This window comes from Melospiza melodia, chromosome 10 (assembly GCF_035770615.1).
Source record: "Melospiza melodia melodia isolate bMelMel2 chromosome 10, bMelMel2.pri, whole genome shotgun sequence".
Classification (NCBI taxonomy): Eukaryota; Metazoa; Chordata; class Aves; order Passeriformes; family Passerellidae; genus Melospiza; species Melospiza melodia.
The window spans coordinates 23,943,746-23,967,876 of NC_086203.1; the positions used below are offsets into that span (position 1 = coordinate 23,943,746).

The 24,131-nt window shown below is 41.8% G+C and overlaps 1 protein-coding gene across 1 annotated transcript in view; it reads left to right on the plus strand.

The window, feature by feature from the left end:
• PTPRG (protein tyrosine phosphatase receptor type G) overlaps nt 1-24,131 on the plus strand; it is a 391,006-nt gene that overhangs the window by 328,612 nt on the left and 38,263 nt on the right. Inside the window, exon 14 of the mRNA XM_063164912.1 lies at nt 20,298-20,389. Coding sequence (XP_063020982.1) covers nt 20,298-20,389 — 92 coding nt within the window. The remainder of the gene's footprint in view (nt 1-20,297; nt 20,390-24,131) is intronic.

Genomic DNA, 24,131 nt, shown 5'->3' on the forward strand with positions numbered 1-24,131 from the left:
ATAGCTGGAGAGTTTTCTTTTTCTTTCTTTTGAACAGATACCATAATTCACCTTGAATTATTGCCACAATCAACATCATGATCCCAAAGACAAAGTGGGAATATTGTACTGCATTTCTTATTAAATCAAGCTGTTTATACAGTGCTAATATGTTTACTTTTGGGGAGATTTTTGGAACAACGCAGCTGCTGCCTTTCAAAGAGCAAGCAAGCTTGCATTGCTTGTTTTATAGCTGTGTGTGTATATGAGACAGCTTGGGAAAAAGATGTCTTTAATTTTCCTTAGGCAAAACCCTATAGAATTTAGTAGACAGAGAGAGTTTTCTTAAGTTTTTGTTAAGCATCCTGTCAAATTGAACTGAATCATTGGGACAAGCCCTGTGACAGAGCCTTGTCCTTTTCTGGCAGTACCTTTCTGTGCAGGAGAAATCACCCTGAGCACCAGGAGATGTGCTCTTTTTTCTGGCTCAGTCATTGATTTCTGTGGGACCTCAGGCCAAGTCACTTACGGTTTGAGAGTGTTGTTGAACTCAGTGGCAAAGATCTCGCTGGGAGCAAGCTCAGGTGTTCAATATTTCAGCATCTGAGTTCTGACACTGGTGAAATAGCAATGGAGAAGGTTGGTCAGCTGTATTTGTAAATCAACTTGTAATCTAGCAACAAAAGCTGCACTATAAAGAATCCTCATATTTACCATGTCTAATAACCATGCCTCAGACAACTACCTTTGGGTGTTAAATTCTGGGGAGCTTGCACAGCTGCTTAGCTAAGAGAGTGTTAAAACTTAATTGGGAGGGAAAAAAAAAAAACTTCTGCCTGTACCAGGTTGTAAAAAGTGCTGAAATTGTTATTTGAACCTATCTCTAGGTTCTATTTTATGAGTACACAATGTGTTGTTCATCTACTGTACTGATTGGAAAAGGAACATTGCAAATTTACAGACCATTGTAAAATTGTTTGCTTACAATGATAAAAGCTTCTTTCAGCTTACTCTAAAATGTTTGTGATTCTTCTCATTTTCTCACCCATGGAGGATCTTGAGTGGTAACACTTTCTGAGACCCTGGGTGTTAATTTTAAGAATGCCTCAGATGCAGTTGCATGAGTATTTATGTCAGCAGCAGCAGTTCAGGCAGGGTCCTCTGTTCCTGCCCTTGTTCTGCCCTCTGTGATCCCATTGCAAATGTTTGTACAACCATGTGAGGAGCTGGATTGCAAAATAATCCATGTTTTTTAAAAAAAAACTTTTAAAAAAATGAGAGGAGTTTTCGTGTCCTGATTTAAACCAGATTAGCTCCCAGTCTGGTTCATGTAGTAACAGGACAGAGCTGTACCAGCATAACTGAGGGAGCAGCACAGGGCAGGAATGAGAAGGATGGATGGGGATGCTCACCCCAGCATTGTCCCCAGCGATGCCTGAGGACCACATCCAGGCACTGTGCTCATCTTGGCAATGGCAGTGCCCCAGAGCTTGTGCACCACAGGCACTGAGGAGAATTGACAAGGACAAGAGACTTCCCTTCTCCCTGGAGACAGGCAACTCCCCAGGGAGACAAGGGTAGCTGTGGAGGTGAGTGCCATACCTGAAACTTCTTGCAGCTTCCATCTCTTTTTAGTGCCCAGCTGTGCCTCCCTCATACTGAACAAGACATGCCTTAGTTTTCCTCTGGGAATGGCCACATTTACTCTCATATGTTGAGGGATAAGGATGGGGATAGGGCAGATCAGTGCCTGGTAAATGGGATGCAACCTAGCTGATCTGGAGTCCTCTGATCTGCTCTCAATCCAGGAAAAGCATTTCAGCTCTTATTGCAGAAGATCCAGGTTCTGTAAGATTTTGTCACAGTGTCAGAGGTAAAGGTACTGAATCTTAGGCCCTTCTGTGTTTAGCATCTCAAAATGCTGCTCATTTTCATTAAAAGGGAGCAGGCCTGTGATTAGCTCCCTCTAATCCCACTCTGGGACCTGACCTCATCTTCTCTGCTGACATCAGGCACTCACTTTCAAACTGGATGCTCAGGACAGCCACTGGTTGCTTGTTCTGGCTGTTGGGACCATACTTCCAGCCCTCATCATTCTTCCTTTATGAGGAAAATCAATATGAAAACTTCTCAGGCAGCATCTGTGCTGTTTCATCCAGCAGGATAGAGCCTGGGGCAAAAGCCCCAAGTGGAGCCCAAGACCAAACCAGAGTGTGTCACTGCTGCCCTTCAGGGTGTTGGCTCAGGGGTTTTATTGTCCCCTCCTGCAGGGGAGCCAAGCCCAGCTGGTGCCAAGGCTGGTGGGACACAGGGCTGGGAGCTGAGCCCAGCTGGCCCCAAGGCTGGTGGGACACAGGGCTGGCTCCACGTGGAAAGGGCTGAGACAGAGGAGCCTGGGACTTGCACCTGCAGCCATCCCTCCCCAGTTTCTTGTTCCATGAGCATTTCCCAAAAGGCCACTTCAGGGCCTTTCAGGAATCAGGGGAGTTGTTAGTTGTTATGGTAACAGATCCCCTGATGCAGAATTGGCCCCAGATGTCCATTTGGGCTTTTGAACAGACTAACTCAGGCTCATTAGACAAAAAAGAGAGAGAGACAGATTTGCAGATGGAAAGTTGCTTTTTAAGCATGCTGGATGATCTTTTAAGAGCTTGACTGTGGAAAGGGGCATGTTCTCTCATTATCTGCCTGTTACTTTTACTCTTTTTTAATTAACACTAGGTTTAATTTTTTTTGTCACAAAACAGAATTCTACAAGATCCCATTTCCTTTCTGGTGAGGCCAATAGTGGTCTGCCACTCTAGAAACCAACATATTTTGTCTTCAGAAAGGAAACAGGTTTTTGGTAAGCTTAAATGCAGATCAGCAGTGATTTCTAGAACTATCAGGATATTGACAAAGCTCAGAAAATAGTAGTTTTAATTCTAATTATAGAGCATCAGGGCCAAAATCAATAAGCACATTCCAACCCAGGAATGTCCCATTTCAAGGAAATAGGACTGTCTAGATTTTGCTTCAGACCTGAGCCATCCTACTGGTGTTAACAGAGTGATTCCTGAATAACTTCTGCCAGCTACAACAGACTTTGTAAATTTGAGTCCACATGACTGACGAACCTGTATCATCTTAAATGGGTTCTCAGGAGTATGTAATTGCAGTATCAAATTTCTTCTTGCCAGATACTTGAAGCCAGCTTCTTCCTGTGTCCCATATGGCCAGCCTTCATCTGAATTTCATGAATCAGTGTTCTCCTCTCAGCTGTCCTGTAAATAAAAAGCAAATACAGTTTTATAGCAGGCTGATGTATCTCCAGGTGTAAATAAGAGAGGACTCTGGGTTTTTTTATGTGATTCACCTTTTCTGCAAGGAAGATTGTGGGACAGGCAGGGCTGGTAGCAGAGGAGGCAAATGCTTGAGTACATGGAAGGGGTCTGCAAGGAATCCATCATTTTCTGCCCCCATTGTGCTGCAGATGTGAGGGACCTTTGGCTTAAATTACAGCAAGAGAGAAATTTCTGTTGGGCATTAGAAACAGGAAATGATAGGAAAGACAATGAAGTGGTGGTCTGTAGCATTTTGATCATTTCTAGGTTTCAGACAAGGTTAAGCAACTCCAGTGAGGATGCACCACAGGAGTCTGATCCCTCACAGGAGCTTCTAGGCCTGTTCTCCACAGTTCTGCAATGCCAGCTTTAAAGCACACGTGGAAGAGTGAGAAAAGAGGAGGGATGGTACATGTGATAAATTGCCCTGTAAATCACAGGCTAGGAGTCTGCCTGTCACTCTTAAACTGATGCTTATGGGTCAGTTGTGTGAACATCTTCCTGCAGGCACTTTCATGGATGTGGCCACTGAACTCAGTGGGAGCCTAGATGTGCATCACCTTTATTTGGAAAGATAATGTCAAGCATGCAATCATGAGTCACAAAACAGGGCAATATGTGCTTTGGGTGTGGAAGACTAGAATTCAAAATATCATGTTGGTGACCTTGAAAACTCTCAAACACAAAAAGTATGATTTCTATTTTTAATTTGCTGTATGATGTGTCCCATAAGAGCTGAGACATTCATGCTGTAGTTTGCCCACAGGCCATCCTAAGGGGGTGAAGCTTATGCAAAAGTCTCGGCAGCAAATTGGCAAACTGCTGTTGACACCTTTCCTCAGTGCTTTGTTTAGAGGTGTAGCAGAATTTCCCCAACATTTCCAAAAATACCTTCTTCTGCACAGAGAGCAAAGGAGAATGGGCAAGGGTGGCTGAGGTCAGGCAAGGAGGGATCTGCACAGCTGCAATCGATCTTTCTGCTTTGTCTCTGTGGAACTAATTAAATGGATTAATTGCAGACATATTTTTTTCTCTGGAAATGCTTTCCCCTGTGCTGTTGTAATAGTGAGGTCTGGGAAAAAAAGAGCAAGATTTTATCTGCGCAGTTACTGGTTTAATAGTTTTAACAAGTATTTTTTAAATATCAAAAATTCTTTTAAATATCAAAATATTCTTATTAATCTCCATTAAGAACAGGTTTTTAAGTGCTCAGAAATAATATGCCATGAGGAGTGTGGGTTTTCTCATAACTACAGTGGTAGTGAATGCCAGGTACCCCTGGCATCTCCTACTCATCTGCTGGGTCTGTTCTAAGTTACTGTAGAGGAAACTCTTATACAGCTTTAAAATTTTTGAACTCTGACTTTTAAAGCTGTGAGATATTTTAAAAGAGAAAAAAATTCTGAAATTATATCACTTTATAAAAGAAGGCTCTATTAAGAAATTGATGCACTCTTTTTCTATTCCTCTTCCCAGCTCAAAGAAGCAATTTGCATCCTCATTGTCAGTTAGTCTGTTGCTAGTTAATTTCTTTTCTATAGTATTCTTAGTTTGTAAGAATATGTGTTAAAGTGTATGCAGGTATCTCTGGAGTAGATTCACTGTCATAAACTGGTAGGTTCAGAGCTAGAGCAATGTCTCAGACAAACTGTGAATGAAATATCCTATAATACAGCTGGATGTACCCTGAGGGAACAGTATACCTCTGCTGTGAAACTGTGAATTAACCACAGCAACCAGATAAATTATATTTTTTCTCTCTCCTTGTAACCATAAAATATAGCTATTGAAAGGCCCTCTCCTGTCCTCAGTCCCATGGCAGCATTTGGACTAACATTAGCACCAGCTATTTCACAGCAGGATATAGTCTGATTGTAAAATTATAGGGTAAGAATATTAAATCAATTTGGCAACCTTAGCTGCTTGGATAAATACTGGGAATCAGCAAACTAGTAAAACAATAACAAGCAGGGGTGAACTTCATTTTACTGTTCTTAAAACCTGTGCAATTTGGGGAAAAACAAGACTTTGGAATGCACAACACGTTGTGCTGCTGTTACAAATGTTGCAAGTACAGGAATTCATTCAGTTTATTGTGGAATGCTGAGTTGGTTGGTTTAAAAGAAAACAGTTCCTCTATTGCCATAAACAGCATGTGTTTTACTCTATTGACTTACAGGTTAAAATCCATTTGAGTTCCAAGTTTTAAGCTGAAACAGGCGTAGGCGGCGTGCCTGGGTCTTGATTGGTGGCTTGTTTCATATTTTGGAAACCCTGTCTTTTCCAAGAAAGAGCAAAACCTTTTTGAATTGTCCTACAAATTTATAAAGTGGCAGAAATTAGCCAAATTTGAATTGTAAAAATATTGTTAATGTTAAAAAAAAAAATGAAATAAAGACAGTCCTTACTAATGACAAATGTTCCGTTCCCTGAAATTTCAGATATTTTATGTATTTTATGTTTCTGATCAAATTATCAGTTAAATGGATGGATTTCTGTGCAGTGATTCACTCTCCACAGCCATTTTTTAACCACCATCAGGTTTCCAGTGAGTGCTGGTAAAATTCCTCACATTTTGTAGGAACCACATTATCATTAAAAATGATGATCATTTACTCTCCAGAGACTTAAAATTTTCCTAACTTTCAGTGTTCATCTGCAACAGTGACTAGTATTGCAGACATGAAGTGAAAACTGGGAAGAGCCAGTGCTCACACCTGCCTTATTATTTCAATTTATTTTGTTGGCTTTTGTTTTTCTTTTTAATAAAAGCTTGGGACATAAATGTACCAAAATGGTAAGTTTCTGCCCATTTGTACAGCTCCTTGTTTTTGAAGCATTCAAGTGTGCTGTTTCAATCAGGGAGTAAATGGGTTTGCTTTGCAGGCTCAGAAGAGCAAACTGCAAATGCTGGTTTAGTCAGTTAAGGCTGAATCTGGATTTATCCACAGAACCAACATTTAGACAACAGCAAAAAATATTCTGCTGACCTAGATATCATTACAGCCTTCATAATAATATGAATGAATGAATATAATATTTCCTCACTTTAAGAAACAAGCCTTTTAACTTAAAAGTGCTTTTCCTGCAACCTGTTTATTTTTCAGCAGGCTTTTCTCTAGGTCTTGTGTGACAGAAGTCGTGTTTTCTGCTAATACCTTGTCTCCCTACAACTGTACAATTGTCCTGTGTCCTTGTTCTATTTTTGGGGACCTGGAGGGGAAGGGAGAGGATGATGAACAGCTTTTCAAGCACCAAGGACATTTACTAGGTTTACATCTGCAGATAGTAACACAGTAACTCTGCAGATGTTTATGGTATGGAGTGGTTTATAAACTTTATATTTATTAGCAGTAATTCTTTATTAGAAAAAAAAATAATTAAAGCACACCATTTGCATGCACAAATCCCCATAGTTTGACTTGGGTTCTATTTAATACTGAATCTATCTAGGCAAAGCAATTGTATCTCTGTGGAGATCAATCCTAAAGAATAAAAGAGATGAAAGAATTTTTAAAATAGTTTGAGCAAAGAAAAGATTGTCTTCTTTTTCCTGAGACTATGGAAATAAAGTTTCTGCTTTCTAAAGGAAAATATAGTAATTAGGAAATTTGCAAATGGAAATTAACCTCTGTTGGTCTTTGTCTTTATTTATGTCATTAAATGCAGTCTTTAATTAGCATATATATTATTCATGTTTCAATATAATCCATTTTATAAGTCCAGATTCAAATATAAAAATCAAAATGGGTTTGATGCACCCTATTGTTCACATGCAAAGCAGTTAACATAGATGTAAAGATATGAGGTGAATTGAAACATCCATATTTCATAAGGATGCAGTCTACGTTTTCTGAAATTATGGCTTGAACTCTTATTTTTAACTTTTTCTCATTTGCATACATATTACTCCCTGTTTAAATGATGTGTTAATTCTATTCATTAGACTTCAGTGGATGCTTCTGACTCTCCTGATAATCAAGCACAGGTCCCTGGAAAGCAAATTATGGACTTTCATGTTGCAAAACCCATTGTAAACGTGACATTTATCACTGCAAAGCCAACTCCTGTGGAGCACTTGGCAGCAGTCAGGAGGGCAGGAGCCTTTTTCTTCTGTTCATGGCAATGATTGTCATGTGTGGATAAGGAGCTGGCATCAGGTCCCCAATGGCTCTTCAGAAATGGTTGGGCACTTCACAACTGCTTCACAGTCTTGATGGTAAAAATGCCAGTTCAGATCTTAGAGGGAAGAATTTGACTCAGGTGCTCACACAAGCAGCTTCAAGAAAATGGGTGGTGAGGAATTTTCTGTTCCATATAATGGGATGGTAGAGACCAGGATGGAGGGACCTGACCTGGGCTCTCTACTGTCTGAAGTGTATTTGGCTTTCAGAGCCAGAGCCTGTGGCTGGGGCTTTGCTGTGCTTCCAAAATACGTTTTTACTTTAAAATCTGGAAGAAGACAGCCCTGAAAGCAAAGCACAAAGGTGACAGCAGTACAACAGGAGTCATTTCTCTGGTTTGTTGAGCCATACCCTGTTGTGAACATGGGAAAAATCTGTGGGAAGAAAAGGGCCAGTGAAATAGTATTGGAGTTAGGTGTCTGCTGTTACATATTGATTTGCCAAGGCCCTGTCAATTCATCTCTTTAATTCTAGGTGTAAAAGCATTGTTATCCCAATAACAAGGTGATAATTTTGGAAGGTTTTATGCTGATGGGGTGAGCCCTTAATGCTGCCACACAGGGAGTTACCATGTGTGATCTGATTAATAAAAAAAGTTGGTGGGAAGAAGAAATATTTATATTGACATCTCTGTGGGGAAATCCTTGACATCTTTAAAAGCCCATAAGTATAGTTTCCATGTGATTTTTTGCAGAGCCTGAACCTTTTCAAAGGCAGTACTGATGTGCTACAGGGAATTAGTTGAGGTCTTTGTGATAGCAGAAGGTGAGAGTTCAACGTGTGGTTTTGTTAGGCACAGAGCTACAGAGAACCAGTTCCCTGTTGTATAGCTTAAAGGTTCAGATGGAGACTACTAGAAAGAGACCTGTTGTCCCTGCAGCTTGGTTTTATTCAAAGTGCAGAGAATAAGAGAGCAGAAGAGATCACTGCATTTGATGCACATTCTCAGCTACTGCTTCATCTCCCTGTGTCTGGCTGTGTAATTTCACTCTCAAGATCTTTCTGCATGAGGAAACAGCAGGGCATGGCTGAGCACAGGAGAAATGATCCCATTTCAGCAAGCTGCTGGTGGGCCCATGGGGCAATGAAAAATCTGTGTGTTAGTGAGTTGCAGGGTCTGAGCTTGCACTTGGATCCTCTCTTTCCTTACCAATGTCTCCTTGTGCTGTGCAAGGGAATCCCTGAGCTTTACACCAGCATTTCTGAAACACTTAAACCCATCTGCAGCCCTCTTCTCTTCCACTCCCTGGGCAGTGAGTGTTGAGTCCAGTAGGGCTTCTGCACTGTAAAGCTGGGACAGGCTGTGCTAATTTCCTGTGTGATGAGCACAGAAGAGGATTCTGAAGAAAAGGGGCTTTAACCTTAGCTCACAGTTTAAGGTTATCCACAGTGCTCAATGTCCTGGTTCGGGTTTTGTTTGTGTTTTATAAACGTGGAAAGTAGGCAGCTCACCTCTTTGGGGAAATGAGGCAGGGGATAAGCATTCTCCTTCCATCCTCTTGCCAGAGTTTTTCCCTTGGTGTGCCAAATACAGCAACTTCCCATCCCAGAGAGAGATGTATTGGCAACCTCACTCTATTTTGTTCTGTTGTCTGGATTAACATTGACATTGTCATAGCTCTCCAGCAATCTTGTTTAATTTACTGAGCTTCCTGCAAAGAATGAGTTAAATACATATGGGTTGAATGCTTTCTGTTGCAACTCATGTTCTGTCTTGACCTTCTTGGCTTCACATATTTCCCCCTTTAAAGTTACTAGCTGTATCTGAGATCTTAACATCAGTGGGTCATTTTGTGAAATTAATATTAATGAGATGGCTGCTGATTGCATTGTGTGGGTAGAAACAAATGTTTTTATAATAAGTGGAATTTAATATTAATTGAGTGGTTTGGAGTTAAAGCAGGATATAAAGTGACAAGCTCATGGCACAGCAAAATGCCCTTTGCAGGAATCCAATTAGAAGAGAGAGCAGCAAATTCTATGCAAACTCGATCACACGGGGCAATACAAGAGTGGAGCATAATTTGGATCCTGGGACCTGTCCCCTTGAATGTCTCATAATGTCCATGAATCAACATTTAGCTACTATGTGGTGCCAAGTTTGCAGTGTTCAGCTTTTTCCTGACAATGCTGCATCCCATGGCTCCACACCTCCCTCTCCAGAGGGAGACAGTGTTTTGCAATAAAGGACACATCAATTAATGCACTGTCCTGCTACATATCTGCAGGAGAAAAATGACTCATTTGTTAGCCTGCTGAAATTACTTTGCACTGAAAATCTTCTGCTGATGTAACAAGCTTTTGCCTGATCACTTGAAGCTGTTACCTTTGCCATTTCCTCAATGAGGATGATTAAGAGTTGTCCCCTTTCCAAATTGCTGTGTTTATTCGTGATTTGGAAAAATAGAAGGTTTGCTGAGATGTGCTGTAGCTAAATGGCTAAGTCCTGCCTCAAGAAACCAAGTGCAATTATCAGATATATCTTGTGTTATAAAGAGTGATGTAAAGTATTCATTGAGTTTGAATTGTTCAAAAATAATTTCTCTAAATATTATGTATTGTTTTCATCTGGCAGATGGAGTTGCAGAAGCTGCTATAGCACGAGTTTGTTTGTGGCATTTCAGACAACCTGGGTTTTGTGTGAAATTGGCTTAGCAAGCCTCTAAAAGGAGGGTGCTGAATGTAAAGTGAGGGTGTAGGAGTGATAGCCAGGGCAGTGCTTCCAGGCTGATAGAGAAGCATGTGGGAAAAAAAAAAAAAAAAAAACAACAAGGAGCAAGTCAATTTATCCATTCTGTCAAAATGGCTGTGATCAGCCAGGAGGCAAATGAATAAACGGATCAACAAGTATTTCACACTTGTGTGTTCTCGACAGGAAATCACAGATCTGAAACCAAATGTCTGGGACAAAACTACCAGAAATAGTGGCAAAATACTCTGCTGTTTAGTCTGCATTTTCAACGTTTTTAGCTCACAAAAGTCCTTGAATTAAAGCACTAGAATAAAGCAGGAACTTGTTACTACATTTTGCAGATATGAACAGAGATGAAAATATTTGGGGTGGGTCTAAACAGCAGGAGTTCAGTCCCCACTGGAATCTCCCTTTACTGCACAACTGGATGTGTCTGGCTGGCCATGGTGATGGCTCCTGTCTTTTCTCCTCCCAAGCTCACAGTCTGATGGCAGCCAAAGCACACCAAAGATCACATCAGAACATGGAAATGAAATGCATGAATACAGCAGGAGGAAAATGATGTGGATTGCTAGAGGTGCCGGAGCTGAACAGCTCACCTGGGAGCAGACATCTACTATGTTCCTCCAGGACACTGTGTCTGCCAGAGCAGCCCCAGCCCTTCATGAGCTTCAAGAAAGGGAAATGCAGAGCCAAGAGCTTGTTTTTAATTACATATCTGCTTCTGAGCAAGTGTCTCGTGCATACAGGCACATTTCTTCATACCTTAAGAAACACGTTTTTCCTGAGATGTGAACTGCAGTTCTTGTGGGGCTTTTTTCTCCTTTTCCCCAGTCCCACATTTATCAACACTGAAAGGTTAGCAAGCACTTAATAAAAGATAGTTTTAAGGTTTAGAAGTAGTGCAAATAAGAAGAGCAGTCCATAAATAGAGAATATATTAAACTGTATCTGGTGTTAAGGGCTCTAATAATTAACACAAGTTGAGTGAATTTCTCCTGTTTTGCTTATCTGCAATGAACTTTTGTCCTGAATCAAAATGTTCGGCTCCTGTGGTTAGCAGCTCTATCTACACAGTGATCAAGACAACAGGAGAGCAATGTTTTATTTGCATAAGTGTGTGCTTAGTGCAAAAGGGTTTGTCATGAGGATGAAACATGTTTCTAGTTTTATGTTTCTAATTTTCAAAATAATTTCAACTTATTTTTTTTTAATGGAAAATCTCTTCTATGTCTGTTATTTTATGATTTTTTAAATTCTTGGCTCTTCTGTGTAATTAGAAGCCTGTTAATAGACATTGTGGTAACTTTTCTGACACGCCTCCCACTTTGAATCCTTTTTGGCATTATCTTGGCATTTGTTTGTGTTGTTGTTGTTGATGCTGTTTATTTTGTAGAAACATTCTCACAGAAAATACAGAAAATAGCGGTTTAAGACAGATGCTACTGGGAGGGTCCTGCTGATGTGGGGACTTTTCATTGTGATATGTTAATTGATGTGGGTCTGTGGTGAATGGTGAAGGGAGCCCAGTGGGGATGTTCACACCACGCTGGCTGCCTGATTTAACCAGAAACCCCTTCAGCAGATGCTCCTGTGCAGCACAGCTCTGTGAGTGCAGAGCATCCCAGCACACAAGGAGTGCTGGAGCAGAGGAAGCTCTCAGCACCTGCATGGCTCCCTGGCATCCTGGGTCTTACTGGGGTGTCTCCCCCGAGTGAGGTAGGGATGAATTCCTCATACTGCAGCACAATACACAGCATGCTAACTCTCAGTGGTTGGCAGTGTATTGCCCCATATTTGTGTTTCCTTGTCACATTTGTTAACCTTTGAATGCAAGAAACTCATTAAAGCAATTCCTCAGATGCACACTCCAGCCTTCCCCAGAGCTCTCCACTCAGGCCCTGATTAGCATCAGCGACTGCAAGAAGCAAATCTCCAAATGGGTTGATTGATAGTGAGATTAATGATCCTCAAGATTTCTGTCCAGGTTTATTATTGGGAGGCTTACAAATCTTTGCTTTCAGCAAGATGGGTGGGGAGGAAGGAGCATCTGGCTGCCACCCAGTCTGTCTGTATTAGTGTGATGAGGTGATGGACATAGCCCTGATAGAGCACCAGCACTAGGCAGTGTATTTTCAATGTTCCTATTATCTACCAGGTACTAAATGATTTGCTCCTTGCTTGGTGCCAGCTGCTCTTTTCTTTTCCTTTGTGCTGTGCTTCCAAAGGTGTAATGCCATTCCTAATTGTATTTTAAACAGAGTTAACAGAGAGACTATGAAATTTTTAAAGTAGCTATTTCTTGTTGAAGTGGGCAGTGAAAAAAGCCCACCCTCCAAATACTCAGTGATTGAAAGAGGAAGGAAACAATCACTCTTTTAATATTTATCTTGGCCCCAGATACACTAAACATGAATTATGTCCAGCAGTGTTGGGAATTTTTCCTAGTTCTCCCATGCAGTTTTAGTCCAGGTGCACATGGACACATGTGTTGAGAAAGATGAAGCTTCCCACTGAGTATTTCATTACATTTAACAAACTGGCATTGCTGCCTGAAGATGTGCAGGGACATCAAAACTGAGGAACAAGCTGTGCTTAAATTTTTACAAGACTTTTGTGTTAGATTCCAGGCTGAGCCTTGGGATACCTGACATATCTGTCAGTTGAATGTCCTGATGTCCCATTTGGAGGAAGAAAAGAATATTTTTTTGTAAAGGCAATAGCAGAGCTCTTCTGTTTTGAGAGTAATTAGGTGGGATTAATTAGGGACATTTATGTGAATATTCCAAAGAGAGACTACTGTCTCTCTGTTTCTGTTGTAATCACCTAGGTTGGATCATCTCTGTTTTGTTTCTCTTATAACATTGTGTCCAATCCAGAGGAATTACACTTTGCATTTAAAATTACTTGCATTTTAATGTCCCACTGTGTGACCCTGGTTTTATTCATTCTTTTCCTAAGATTCATCATCCCAAAAGGAATGAATGTCCTGAATAGATGATATCAAGTATACCAAATTTTGAGATCTTGGAGGTGCTACTAAAAGCACCTTTCTAGTAAGAGGCAATCTTCATAGATTGCTGTGGCTCTTGTGATTATGGAACAGCTCTTCACTTGCTTAAATACAGCTTTCTTTTGTGAGAAAGTTTTAAGGCTCCTTTTTAATATTACATGATGTTTTGGGCATTGGAAGCACACATTTTATAGGAAGTGCCTGAGGTATTGTTTGATTGGAAAAGGCATGTCTTTGTTTCCCTCTGTAATTTTCTAGCCTTTGTTATAAATGTTGCATTACATAAATATTTGGCTCAGGGAGAAGAAAATTAATATGGTCAGGCTTTCCTTTGGTTTTTAAAGCTGTGCCTAATGTTAAACCATTTTAAGATACCACCCAGAGGTATGTCTACCCGATTTGTGCCTGAAGACATGAAAGTTCTCAGTGGTAATGCAGATAACCAAGGAGCTTGTTCTCTTGCTGTAGAAAATACTGATGAGTAAACTCATTCAGTCATCTGTAAAATTGCTGAGTGCATCCAAGGCAGATGTTGTGGGTATTGATTAAAGCAGGAGCGGAAGGTTTGGTGCCTCTGGCCCTGTCAGAGGTCACCAGGAGAGTAATTAGCTACCAAGTGTCACAGGGCCAAGTGTCATCACAAATTAGGTTTCACCATTGCCTTTGCTGTTCTCCAGGGACACCAGGGTGATGGGACAAGGAAGCGTGGAAAACGTTTGTGCTGAGTTAAACTAAGACTTAACCACACGATTTGCAATTAAAGAGCTTTCTGAGTGCATTTCTGCACTGGCCACCTGGGTGCTCTCTGCTTGTGCAGCTGATGAAGGGGGAGGACATGCAGGCAGCCCATCTGGGGGTGTTGTCATTTCTTAACTGTTTAATTATTTGAATGACCTTCTGAAAATAATGATGTCTCACATAATACCTGAGTTCAGTACTGTGTGTTATATAAATGAGTGTCTGGGCCCTGGTGCAGGGTAGGATCTCAGAGGATTGGGAGAAGAGGATTTTTAATTTTGTGGAGAGCTGTGTAGTCAGCTGGCAAATTTAGGCCATAAATATTAAATTAGCTGTCATTTTGTGTCAGAAATCCCTAGTCTTGTTTGCAGATCAATTTTTCAACTGGACAATTTTACTAGTGGTGCATTCTTCAGCACAAACGCTGTCTCAAAGTTTTGTCCACCTTATTTTTTTTCTCTTTCCATCTGCCATTTCCTAGCCTTCTTCCTGTGTTTATTTCCCTACAATACTACAAAATATTGTGGTTGGACGGGTGCTTAGAATTTGGAGACTTTTGTGGATCTGTGTGGGTCAACTCCCTAATGTGCAAAAGCGCTTCTCCTTGCCCAGAGTCAGTCCCCTGAAAGAGACAGTCTGCTTTGCACTGTTCTGTCTAGGATAACATGCCAAGGGCTTGGTATGCCATGCACTTCTGCACCCATTACCATCCAGACCTCTCCAGGTACCATATCTGGGTGATGCTTAACACTGCTTAAGAATATTTCAGGCAGAAAGTACTTTGTGGGGAGAAGGCAAATGGTCTTCAGGAAGGATATGCTGGAAAATCAGCATTACTGTAGGGAAATTTTCATCCTTTATCAGCTTTCCTTTATTCTCCTGGTTTTTATGCATCCTCCAGCAGCTCCAGTTTGGTCAGCATTCAGTGCCTTACTGCTCCAGCATGGCACAGGTTCTTTTATAACTTGGCTTTTGAATTCTGGTCATTAAGTATTAAGACCTGTGAAGGAAAATAACTGTAGAAAATTAGGGCAATATAAGCTGTTTTCTGGCCAAAAATAATAAATGCAGATGTTTCTCTGATACAATGAATGTAATATCACTGCTCCATGCTGGTCACTTATTCATATTCATAAGATCAGCTTTTTTCCTGTGGTTTTCTCTCCTCTTTTTCTTCTTAAAGCTTGAGTCAGTTTTATTGCTCATAAAAATCAGTGACTGATGACCCCAGCCAGAGCAGTGCAGACTGCAGACAGCTGTTGTCCAGGCTCCCATCCACTGCTCTGCTGGTGACATGGTCATGATTTGCAGCACTTCTGTTGTTCTGAAGTCTGTGCTCTTTTCTGAGGAGTCATTGCCAATTCTGACAGTGACAAATGCTTGCCAAGGAATAGTGAAGCTAGTTTAAAGTGCAGAGCCATGTGTTACTAGTACACTTGACTGCATACATACTCTGGTTTTGGTGCCAGCAGAAACCAATCTTAATTGTGTCTCCTGGAAAACATGCAAAACAGTTCAATGGGAATCTGAAGCAGCTTTTCTTCTATTGAAAGTGGGAATGAATGTACAGAGGTAGTGAAAGGGGGTTGTTTCCTGTCTTTACATCCTTGTTTAGGAGTTAGCTGCAGACACCCCCATGATGGAGGAGCATGGGGAATGAATGCCTGTATCCAGGTTGCATTTGGTAAAGATTAAGCCATGTCCTGTGCAGCCTGGTTTAGAGGTCCCTTGCAGATCCTAGTCTGACTCCTATCCCATCTTTCCTGTTCTTCCCACCAGCTAGAAGCTCTGTGTAAAAGTAGGATGGCTGCAGGACTATTGGCCTCTCTGTTAACAAATACAGATTCTGCAGAGGTTCTGTCTGTGGGAGGCTGTTTCTGGATGAAGGGTGCCTGAAGGACAAGATTTGCCCTGCTCTGACAGTAGTGCATAGACCTGCAGGACCCCAAACTGGCCATGCTTTAGCAGGTAATGACCCAGGAAGAGAGCCTAGAGCTCCTGGATGCTAGTACAAAAATAAATTATTACAAATCTGGCAGGCTTTGGAGAGGGGATGCACACTGCTCCAGCCAACATCAACACCTGGGAGAAGGACAAGTGAACAAGGAGCAATGAATGTGCTGGTGGCTTCAGCATGAGGCAGGGCATGGCTCTTGGGTGTCCCCAGAATGTGAAACATTCCCCTTTGGCTTTTCCTGTCTTCAGCCACTGCCCTGGTGGTTCCAGCCAGCCACTGCAGAGGCAATTCCTTGTTCCTCATAATCCTGGATCCTCCTCTCCCTGCCCTGGCTGCTCCAGAGCTCACAGGTCCTGCCTGTCATCACAGATCAGGGGATGCTGCCTGTGCTAGCCCCAGTATGGAGGAGTAAAGGCCAGGCAGTGCCCTTGGAGCAATTCCCAGCACTCCCATTGTCTGTGGCTGAGCTGTGTCTGCATTAACACTGAGGCACCACCTTCTACACAAAAATGAAATGCATCCATACTTTCAGGCCATTATGTGAACTAGTTCTCCCTCTTGCTTTTAGAGGAGTATAAAGGAGAAGCTGCTTGAGCTTTTGTAACTAATAACCAAGGAAACCTGTTTGGAGTGTCAAAATCTCACAAGGCATCTTTTCTTATAGAGAAGTGAATCTGGTATTTTGCTCAGCAGAGATGCAACAAGCATTTAACCCAGCTAATCAGGACCATCCTTTGGCATATTTTTATTCTTTCATCTTAATAATAAGGTGCTGCTGCTCTGGACTTTGCAATCTGTTAATTTGCTTTAGTAACTCACAGCCAGTATCTCTGCAAAAAGATTCTGGGCAGGGGGATGTTCTCCCTCACATTGTCTTTGCATTCCAGACCCTGCCTCTGCTGCTTCTCTGGGGAGATGCTAATCTTGCAGTGTTTTACTTCTGCATTTGGGTCCATATGTGACAACTGTGTGTCTGATCACCACAATCTCACACAGTTATTGTACCCCAGGGAAAGAGAGCCACAAAAACATATGGGGCTAGAGAAATTGGTGTGCTTCACTGCTCTCGGGCATGTTTCAGAGACAGCAGACTCTTTGGTATTTCACAGAAAAGATATGGCTCCCCAAAATCTTTTAGAAGTGAGGCAAGGTTGTGATTTGTTTTTCTCAACCGGTGCTGCAGAAATGCAATAATTATTCTAAAATTAGCATTTCAGTTATTAAGATTTTTAATAATCATTTAATCGATGACAAATCCCAGTTGTGCATTCACTATGGACTGCTTCTATTAGGAAAACAGCCCATTATTATTTTCTGCTGATAGTGCTGATTTCCTGAGCAAATGGGCACAGATATGCAAACACCTGGCCTTGTATACACACTGGGGTTAAAAGTTACAGACTGTTGTTCTTTTGTGAAAGTAGGTGTAGATTTGCACTTTGTCTAGCCCTGCATCCACTCCCCTCTCTCCTCTCTCCAGTGGCTCGAAAGAAGCAATTTCCTGCTCTCATCCTTTTCCTTTATCCAGCCCTCCCCATATACACACTCAGATTTACTGCAGCCTCTTGTAGCCTTAGCAACTGCTGCCACTTAAGGTTTGTATCTGGAGGAAAAGGTAATGGGGAGGGGAAATGCCAAGGGAAAGAAAGGAGCATCCTAAACTGGAGGAGGAGGAGGCAAATACTGAATTGTCTGAAATGCCTCTCAGTAGCAGCTATCAGTGTTAGTATAAACCAGAGGTGAGTTTCCAAAAGGCTCCACCTGGGGCCAGGTGTTGTCTTACTCAGGAAGAATGGACATTATCCAAACTGGAGTCATCTGCCTGGCACCCCGAGATGTGTTCCCTCCTGGAGCTGCACAGAGGAAAGATGCCAGAATGGGAAATAGACCCAGTAAGCAGAACTTGCTGGAAAATTCATTCAGCAAATTTGTTAAGCCCATAAAAGAACTTTTAAAGATCTGAAACACATAAGGGGTCACTAGGACAGGGATGCAATTGCTTGTGTGCAGTAAGCTCACCTGTAGAAGTTAAACTTAAAATATTTACAGCTATTATGAACAAGTGGAGGAAAAAAAAAGTTTGAGAAACATGTCTTCACAAAATATGCCAGTATCCAGTATTGTAAAGTAATGAAAGTGCTGCATTGCATATGTACATTAGACAAGAGTGTGATATTTGTGACTTAAGAAAACCTTTAGTCAAAGCCTAAGGTCTTTTCAAAACAGCTGCAGAAAGTCTTCCAGAACTAAAATGTAGACTTTTTAATTGCATTAATGGTTGTAGCAAACTTTACTATGTGAAATATTAATTCAATACATTGTTAATCCAAGATTGTGCTCAGCAGAGTTGTGCTGGGCTGGGTATTCAGCTATTGCCATCATGGGCCTTAAAATATTGCACAGTGTGATTATCTGACACATTTACATGTTTTGAGGCTATTAAGAAAAAGCCATCTTATGACTGTGTATAAAAACCTTAATGCCAGCTTTTCAGAGCCTCTGAGAGTATAAAATAACAAATTAACCAAAAAAAATTGCTTTTCTTCAATATCATCAGCTTAAAAAAATCCTGTAAATCCCTGCATAAAGGTCTGTCTTTTTATCAAACATCTTTTTAAGGCCTTCATTACCAGGAGAAGCCATTCAAGGATTTCTGTAGTATTGACTCAAGGGAAAGAGCCCCAAATACATCAAAATCAGGAACATTTTGCCTGTTTCATATTCATAGTTTCTTCTTTATGTGTGACTGATTTATTCCACTGCGTGCCCCCAGGGTGTTCATTGTCCAAAATAAAGGCTGCCAAAAAAAAAATGAGAACAGGGAGCAAGTGCTGAGGCGGGGGGAGTTCAACCCCTGGTTTTAAATGCTGTGAGACTACTGCACATCCTGCATCCTCGTGTGTAAATTCACCTTAAGGTGTTTCTTAACAAAAGTATACTCACTAAATATATAACTTGTGCAGAATGGAAGCCATCATGCCTGAAAATAGAAAGCTGCTCCCAGACAGTGACTCCATGCTGTGAAATCCACTCTCCCCTGTATTGTCTTAAGTTGTACTTGTGCTGCCATAGCTTTACTTGCATTACAAAGCAATGTGCCTGTGCACTGGAAAGTACAGATGCATGGAAAGCAAACACCTGTGATAATTTTATGTCTTGGTTTCACCCAAGAGAGTGGTTTGGTTTTCAGTGACTTATTTTCTCTCTGGCATGTATGGATGTTGGAAACAAAGGCACCACAAATGACTTTGCTCTGACGATGCATGGAGAGCACAAAACCCGAGTTGCAGAGCAGCAAACTGCATGAACTGCAAGGCAGCAGCCTGGAAGCCACATGTGCAAATCTGTTTGAGCAAGGGAACCTGCAGCTTACCAAAGGCACAGTTCACCAGGCCCCCACAAAGTTTGCCCAGGTGCTGAGGAGCAGTCGAAGGGTGACAGTGAGGGGGATCTTTCTGCACTGGGCAGCTTTTGTTTAGCGCCTCGACAGATGAGAGCAGACCCTTCTCCTGCCACAATAGCCGCTCACACCAACAAGGCTCATTAAATATTCAGTTCCAGCCTCAAGCAGCTCATTAAGTCAGCAATGAGCAGTGACGCTGGCGTTGGAAAACCCTGCCTCAGTTAACATCACCATGCAGAGTCTCCCTGGATCTCTTGATCTTATTCCACTCAGTACCTTTTCTGTGATGACCAGCTTGTGCTCTCTGCTTTGCATTAAATACAGGTAAAAAAAGAGTCAGGTGGATTTAAGTTCTGCTCTTCATTGTAGGCCTTTTTAGAGAGGAGTCCTGGGGCCCAAGGGAAGTGTCTATTGGATTTCTGTGTACCAGCATATGTAATACAAGTTTGCAGGAGGAGGATGGGATGAAGGTTATATGGCATTAGTATTAAAAAGCAAACAAACCAAAAACTTAATGTTTGAAGGATAACTTTCTTAGCAGAACATCATGATATGAAGCAGTTACAGATGCTGTGGTGGTTGTTACACAGCAGAAACTTTTACAGTAAGAGTATTTTCCCTGGAAATTGAGTGTCCTAGGTGGATTTGGGCTTGGAATTGTATGCTGAATCTGTTTCTTGTGTGCAGAATTACTTTCTGAATTATGTATTTGAAACCTGTTTTGCAGCCATTAACTTTTATTATTATAATTTCATATTTTGTAGTACTTAGCAATAATGTATAGAGGCATTTATGATGGGTGGATGTCAGATGTCAGTGAATTAGAGCACATCAGAATCTGGAATAAGAATTGTAATTGTAGAAAACCAACATGTTTTTGTGTATCAGTGTTTTAAAGTTATCTGAAAGTATGGAACAGAAATGGAGAAACACAACATGTGCAAAAGTTTATTTAGAGAGCAGTTTTTCACACCCTAAATCTAATTTTTTTCTTTTTTTCTTTAACAGAAAGTGTTTTCAGACTGCTCATTTCTATGTGGAGGACAGCAGTTCCCCCCGTGTGGTCCCCAATGAAAGTATTCCCATTATACCTATTCCAGGTAAGACTGCCTTAATCTCCTGTGTTTGTGCTACTTGGAGTCTGGATTAATTACATAAAGAAGGGAAGGTTGTGCTTGTGATAAATCACGGGGTTTTGGTAGAAATTTGTTCTATCGGTGCTGCTTCATTTAATTTAATGTGCTTTGTAATGGGGCTCCGAGTGGCAATGCTGTATTTTTCTGTAGACACCTCTCCCACTTAGTTTTAATAGAAATTTCAGAATAACCTTTGCAAAATGTCAAAAACATGAGTAACAAGTCTTGAAAACACTGAGGCGTTGCATCCAGGGTGAAGCCAGCTGCTCCAGCAGGGCAGGTTGCAGAGCAGGGATATTCAGTTCCACTGCTCTCTCGAGACTGGGGGCCTTGCCCCCACTTTCACTGTGTGTGGAGGTGGAATCTGGGGCTCTCAGAAAGGACAGCGAGACACAGGGATAAGCAAACAATCTCAAACTCCAAAGCCATCTGTTAATTTGGTATTAATAAAGTTTCCAAAGGTCAAATTCTCCTCTCAGCTATACTGAGAGTGATGCTGGAAGCAGTGTATAGTGCTATTCTCTCTTCATGAGGCATTTCCCTGGGGAATTATTAAGTGCAGGATGCAGCTGCCACGAAGCTGTGATGACAGAGAGCAGCTTGGTGTTACCGTGGCCTTTGCAGCCGCTGCCTTGTTTGATGATGGTCTGGCTCACAGGCAGAATTAAGGTACCAAAAATGTTATATTGACCTCAGTCTGTCAAAGGCTTGTGCTTGTTTCCTGAAGGTGTTTTAAGTTTCCTTGTCATATTCTGTATCTGCATCATCGATCTGGGTTTCAATCTGTAGCTAATTAGGTTCATTTTACAAAAAAACATTCAGAGCCTTTTCTGAGACACTGAAGAAACGTGCTTCCTAGCAAAGTAAAAGAGTCCGGTTATATTTTCCTTTATTTTATTCAGTAGACATGTGTGACTTATTTCTAGAAAGAGTCTTTCAAAGTACCCATGGGAACTAGTAGAAAAGGTCAGCTATTACATTCCTGCAGAAAGTGTTAGGCAGTTTGCCTTGCAGTCTGATGCTGTACCACTGAAAATAAAGAAAATGTGCTATTGTCCCCTCTCCTTTCTGTTGGAAACTAAAATGCATGTCCTGGCCACCTCACATCCTTAGCAAGCAGTCATCCTTCTCCTTCAGGGTAAAGGAGGAGACAGGTTTTAATCTTAGACCATCAGTGATTATTTTTTACAGAAATACTTAAATAGCTGGAAAACCCCATTCTTCCTACTCTGAAACCAAGAGGAACAAATTCCTGTTGGGGCTGCTTGTGGCAGGCAGTTCAATGATCCCACCATGTCTGCTCTCCCTGGAGCTTGTGGGGAAGGGCAGGCTGGGCTAAGCTGGACCCTGGTACAGCATAAACCCAGGGGATTATGTCTACAAGGCACTGGAAGGAGACAAATTCTCCCTTCAGACAAAAACCTCTTTGGCCAATATGTAGTGTTTTTACTGTAATTGAGACAATTTTTTTCTTAGATATAAGAAACCAGCAGAAAGTTCCATCTTCTCATGCTGCAGTGTGTGTTGTTGAGACAGTGGTTCTTCCCTGTTGCACAGAGATGTTTTGGTGGTCAGTCCATTAAGACTGGAGTCCATTCATATGAATTGTAGTGTAGGCTAAGGAACTTTCATTAAAACCATGCAGGCAGCAGGTACTGTCAGGGCAGCATGTGCACCAGTTCTTCTCCAGCAGCCTTCTGGCACACAGCAGAAAGTGACTGGGAACAGAATAAGGTATTTTGGGGACATTCCCCATGACTAGAGTAAGCCAGGCTGAGAGACCACAGCAGATTTGTGAGGTACATGGTGCTGCTGTCACTGCAGTGCTCCCTGTAGTGTGCTCAGACTCAGAAATGCTCACCCCTGATAAGGGACACTGCAGATTAAGGCATCCCCTGAGCAAATGCTGCAGGACACCTAGAGCAGCTTTGTAGTTAAAAATCTGTAAGGATTGCTGATGATCCTTAAGGGACATCAAGAACTGGGCCTTAGAAAGAGGTTTAGTCTAGTTGGTCACAAGAGTGAATCCAACCCTTGAATTCCCATCTAATGACATTTTTGTGGATAGAGAAACACCTGCATACAGACATCCAAATGAAGTTGATCTGAAGTTGAATGATGCCCAGAAAACCTTAAAAGAGAATGAACTGGTGCATTTCAAGATCTTAACACTGACATTAAAGCTATTTAGGCCACCAAAAGCCAAATTCCCCTCTGTAAGTGCCTCCCTCTGTGTGTATTATTACCTGTACAGGGATAATAGTTAATACATGGATACTTTCAGCCATGAAGCTCAAGTTAGTAGAGAAAAATTCCAGCTCTGTTGGCTTTTCCCAAATATGGGAGATGCTGCCTTGAAAGATCTGGAAGCTCTCAGAGGCATTTGCCTTGTTTGGAGCTGTAGCAGTGGGCTGGTTTCCCCCATATACCTGTTGCTACATGACAGTCTTCCCTGACGTCAGCTGCTGCTCCCACATAGGCAGCCCACTGAAATGCCTTAAGAACATGAAATGACAAAATTCTCCTTTAAACTGATGGCAACTGATGAAATGATAAGCCTCTGAACTTTTCCTCTGGAAGCTGCCGCAGGGTGTGAGAAAGTCTTACTTGCCATGTTGATACTAGAAGTAAAATGCAAGTGGCATTTTCACAGAAAGTCGCTTTTTAAAGTGACCTTGTTAGATTGTGAAACCCCATCTTTACAGGAGGAATTTGCCTAGGTCCCTGTGGGGCTGTGCCTCTACCTCCTACAGTTCAGTGGACCAACTTCCACCCTTGGTGAAGAGCAAGCAGCCACACAGATGGCAATTAGAGCAGCAGAGTTGCTGAAGGTGTCCAGCAGGTTTGCCGAGACCCATCTCAGCACACAGTGAGCTTCTGGGCAGAGGGAACTGAGTGGGTCTGAGTTGGCTGGTCCTGGCCCAGGTGTGCCTGAGAGGCAGGCACAGTGAGGTCCTGACACAGCTCAGGGTTCCAGAAGAGCACTGATGTTTCTGTGTGCCACTGCTCTGCTCCATGACGTGCTGGCACAATCACAGGTAGTGTTTCTGTTTATTTCTGCACAATGTCCTGCTCTTGGTTATGCAAACCCTCTGTTTTCTCAGCTCTGTGAGCTCTAAATCAGACTGCCAGCTACCTGCTATAGGCACACAGTGTGACTTTTCAGGTGTGACATCTAAAAAATCCTCTTGCAGAGAAATCATTTTATCCATTTTCTATTTCACTTCCCTTGGCTACATACTTAATTATTGTGCAGGAAGCCACATCACCCATAGCTGTGTGCCTATCTGCAGATTCTCCCTGAGATCCAAATGATTATCCTTATTCATAATTATCTGCACTGCTTGATCTAGAGAAACACAGGACAAAGGAGTTGTCATTATCTGAGTCACCCACTGGATATTACATCTGAGGTTTGAATCTCAGCTCACATAAACCTTGCACCTAGTAGTTATACATCTGTAATCAATGGCAGATTTCTGAAAACTCCCCTGCCATTCTGCCCAACAAAATTAATTCTCTGTAACTTCTCCCTTTGTCTCCATGTTCGGGTAATTTTAGCTACATACACATCATCTTTGCCTGGATCTCTTTTATGAAACATTTGCTCTTTGCAGGATCTTGTTCAGTAAAGCTGCCCCTGCTTCAGTTTGTTTGGTCTTCCTGTTGCTAGGTCACTATCTGATTGACTTTCTGGATCTTTCTG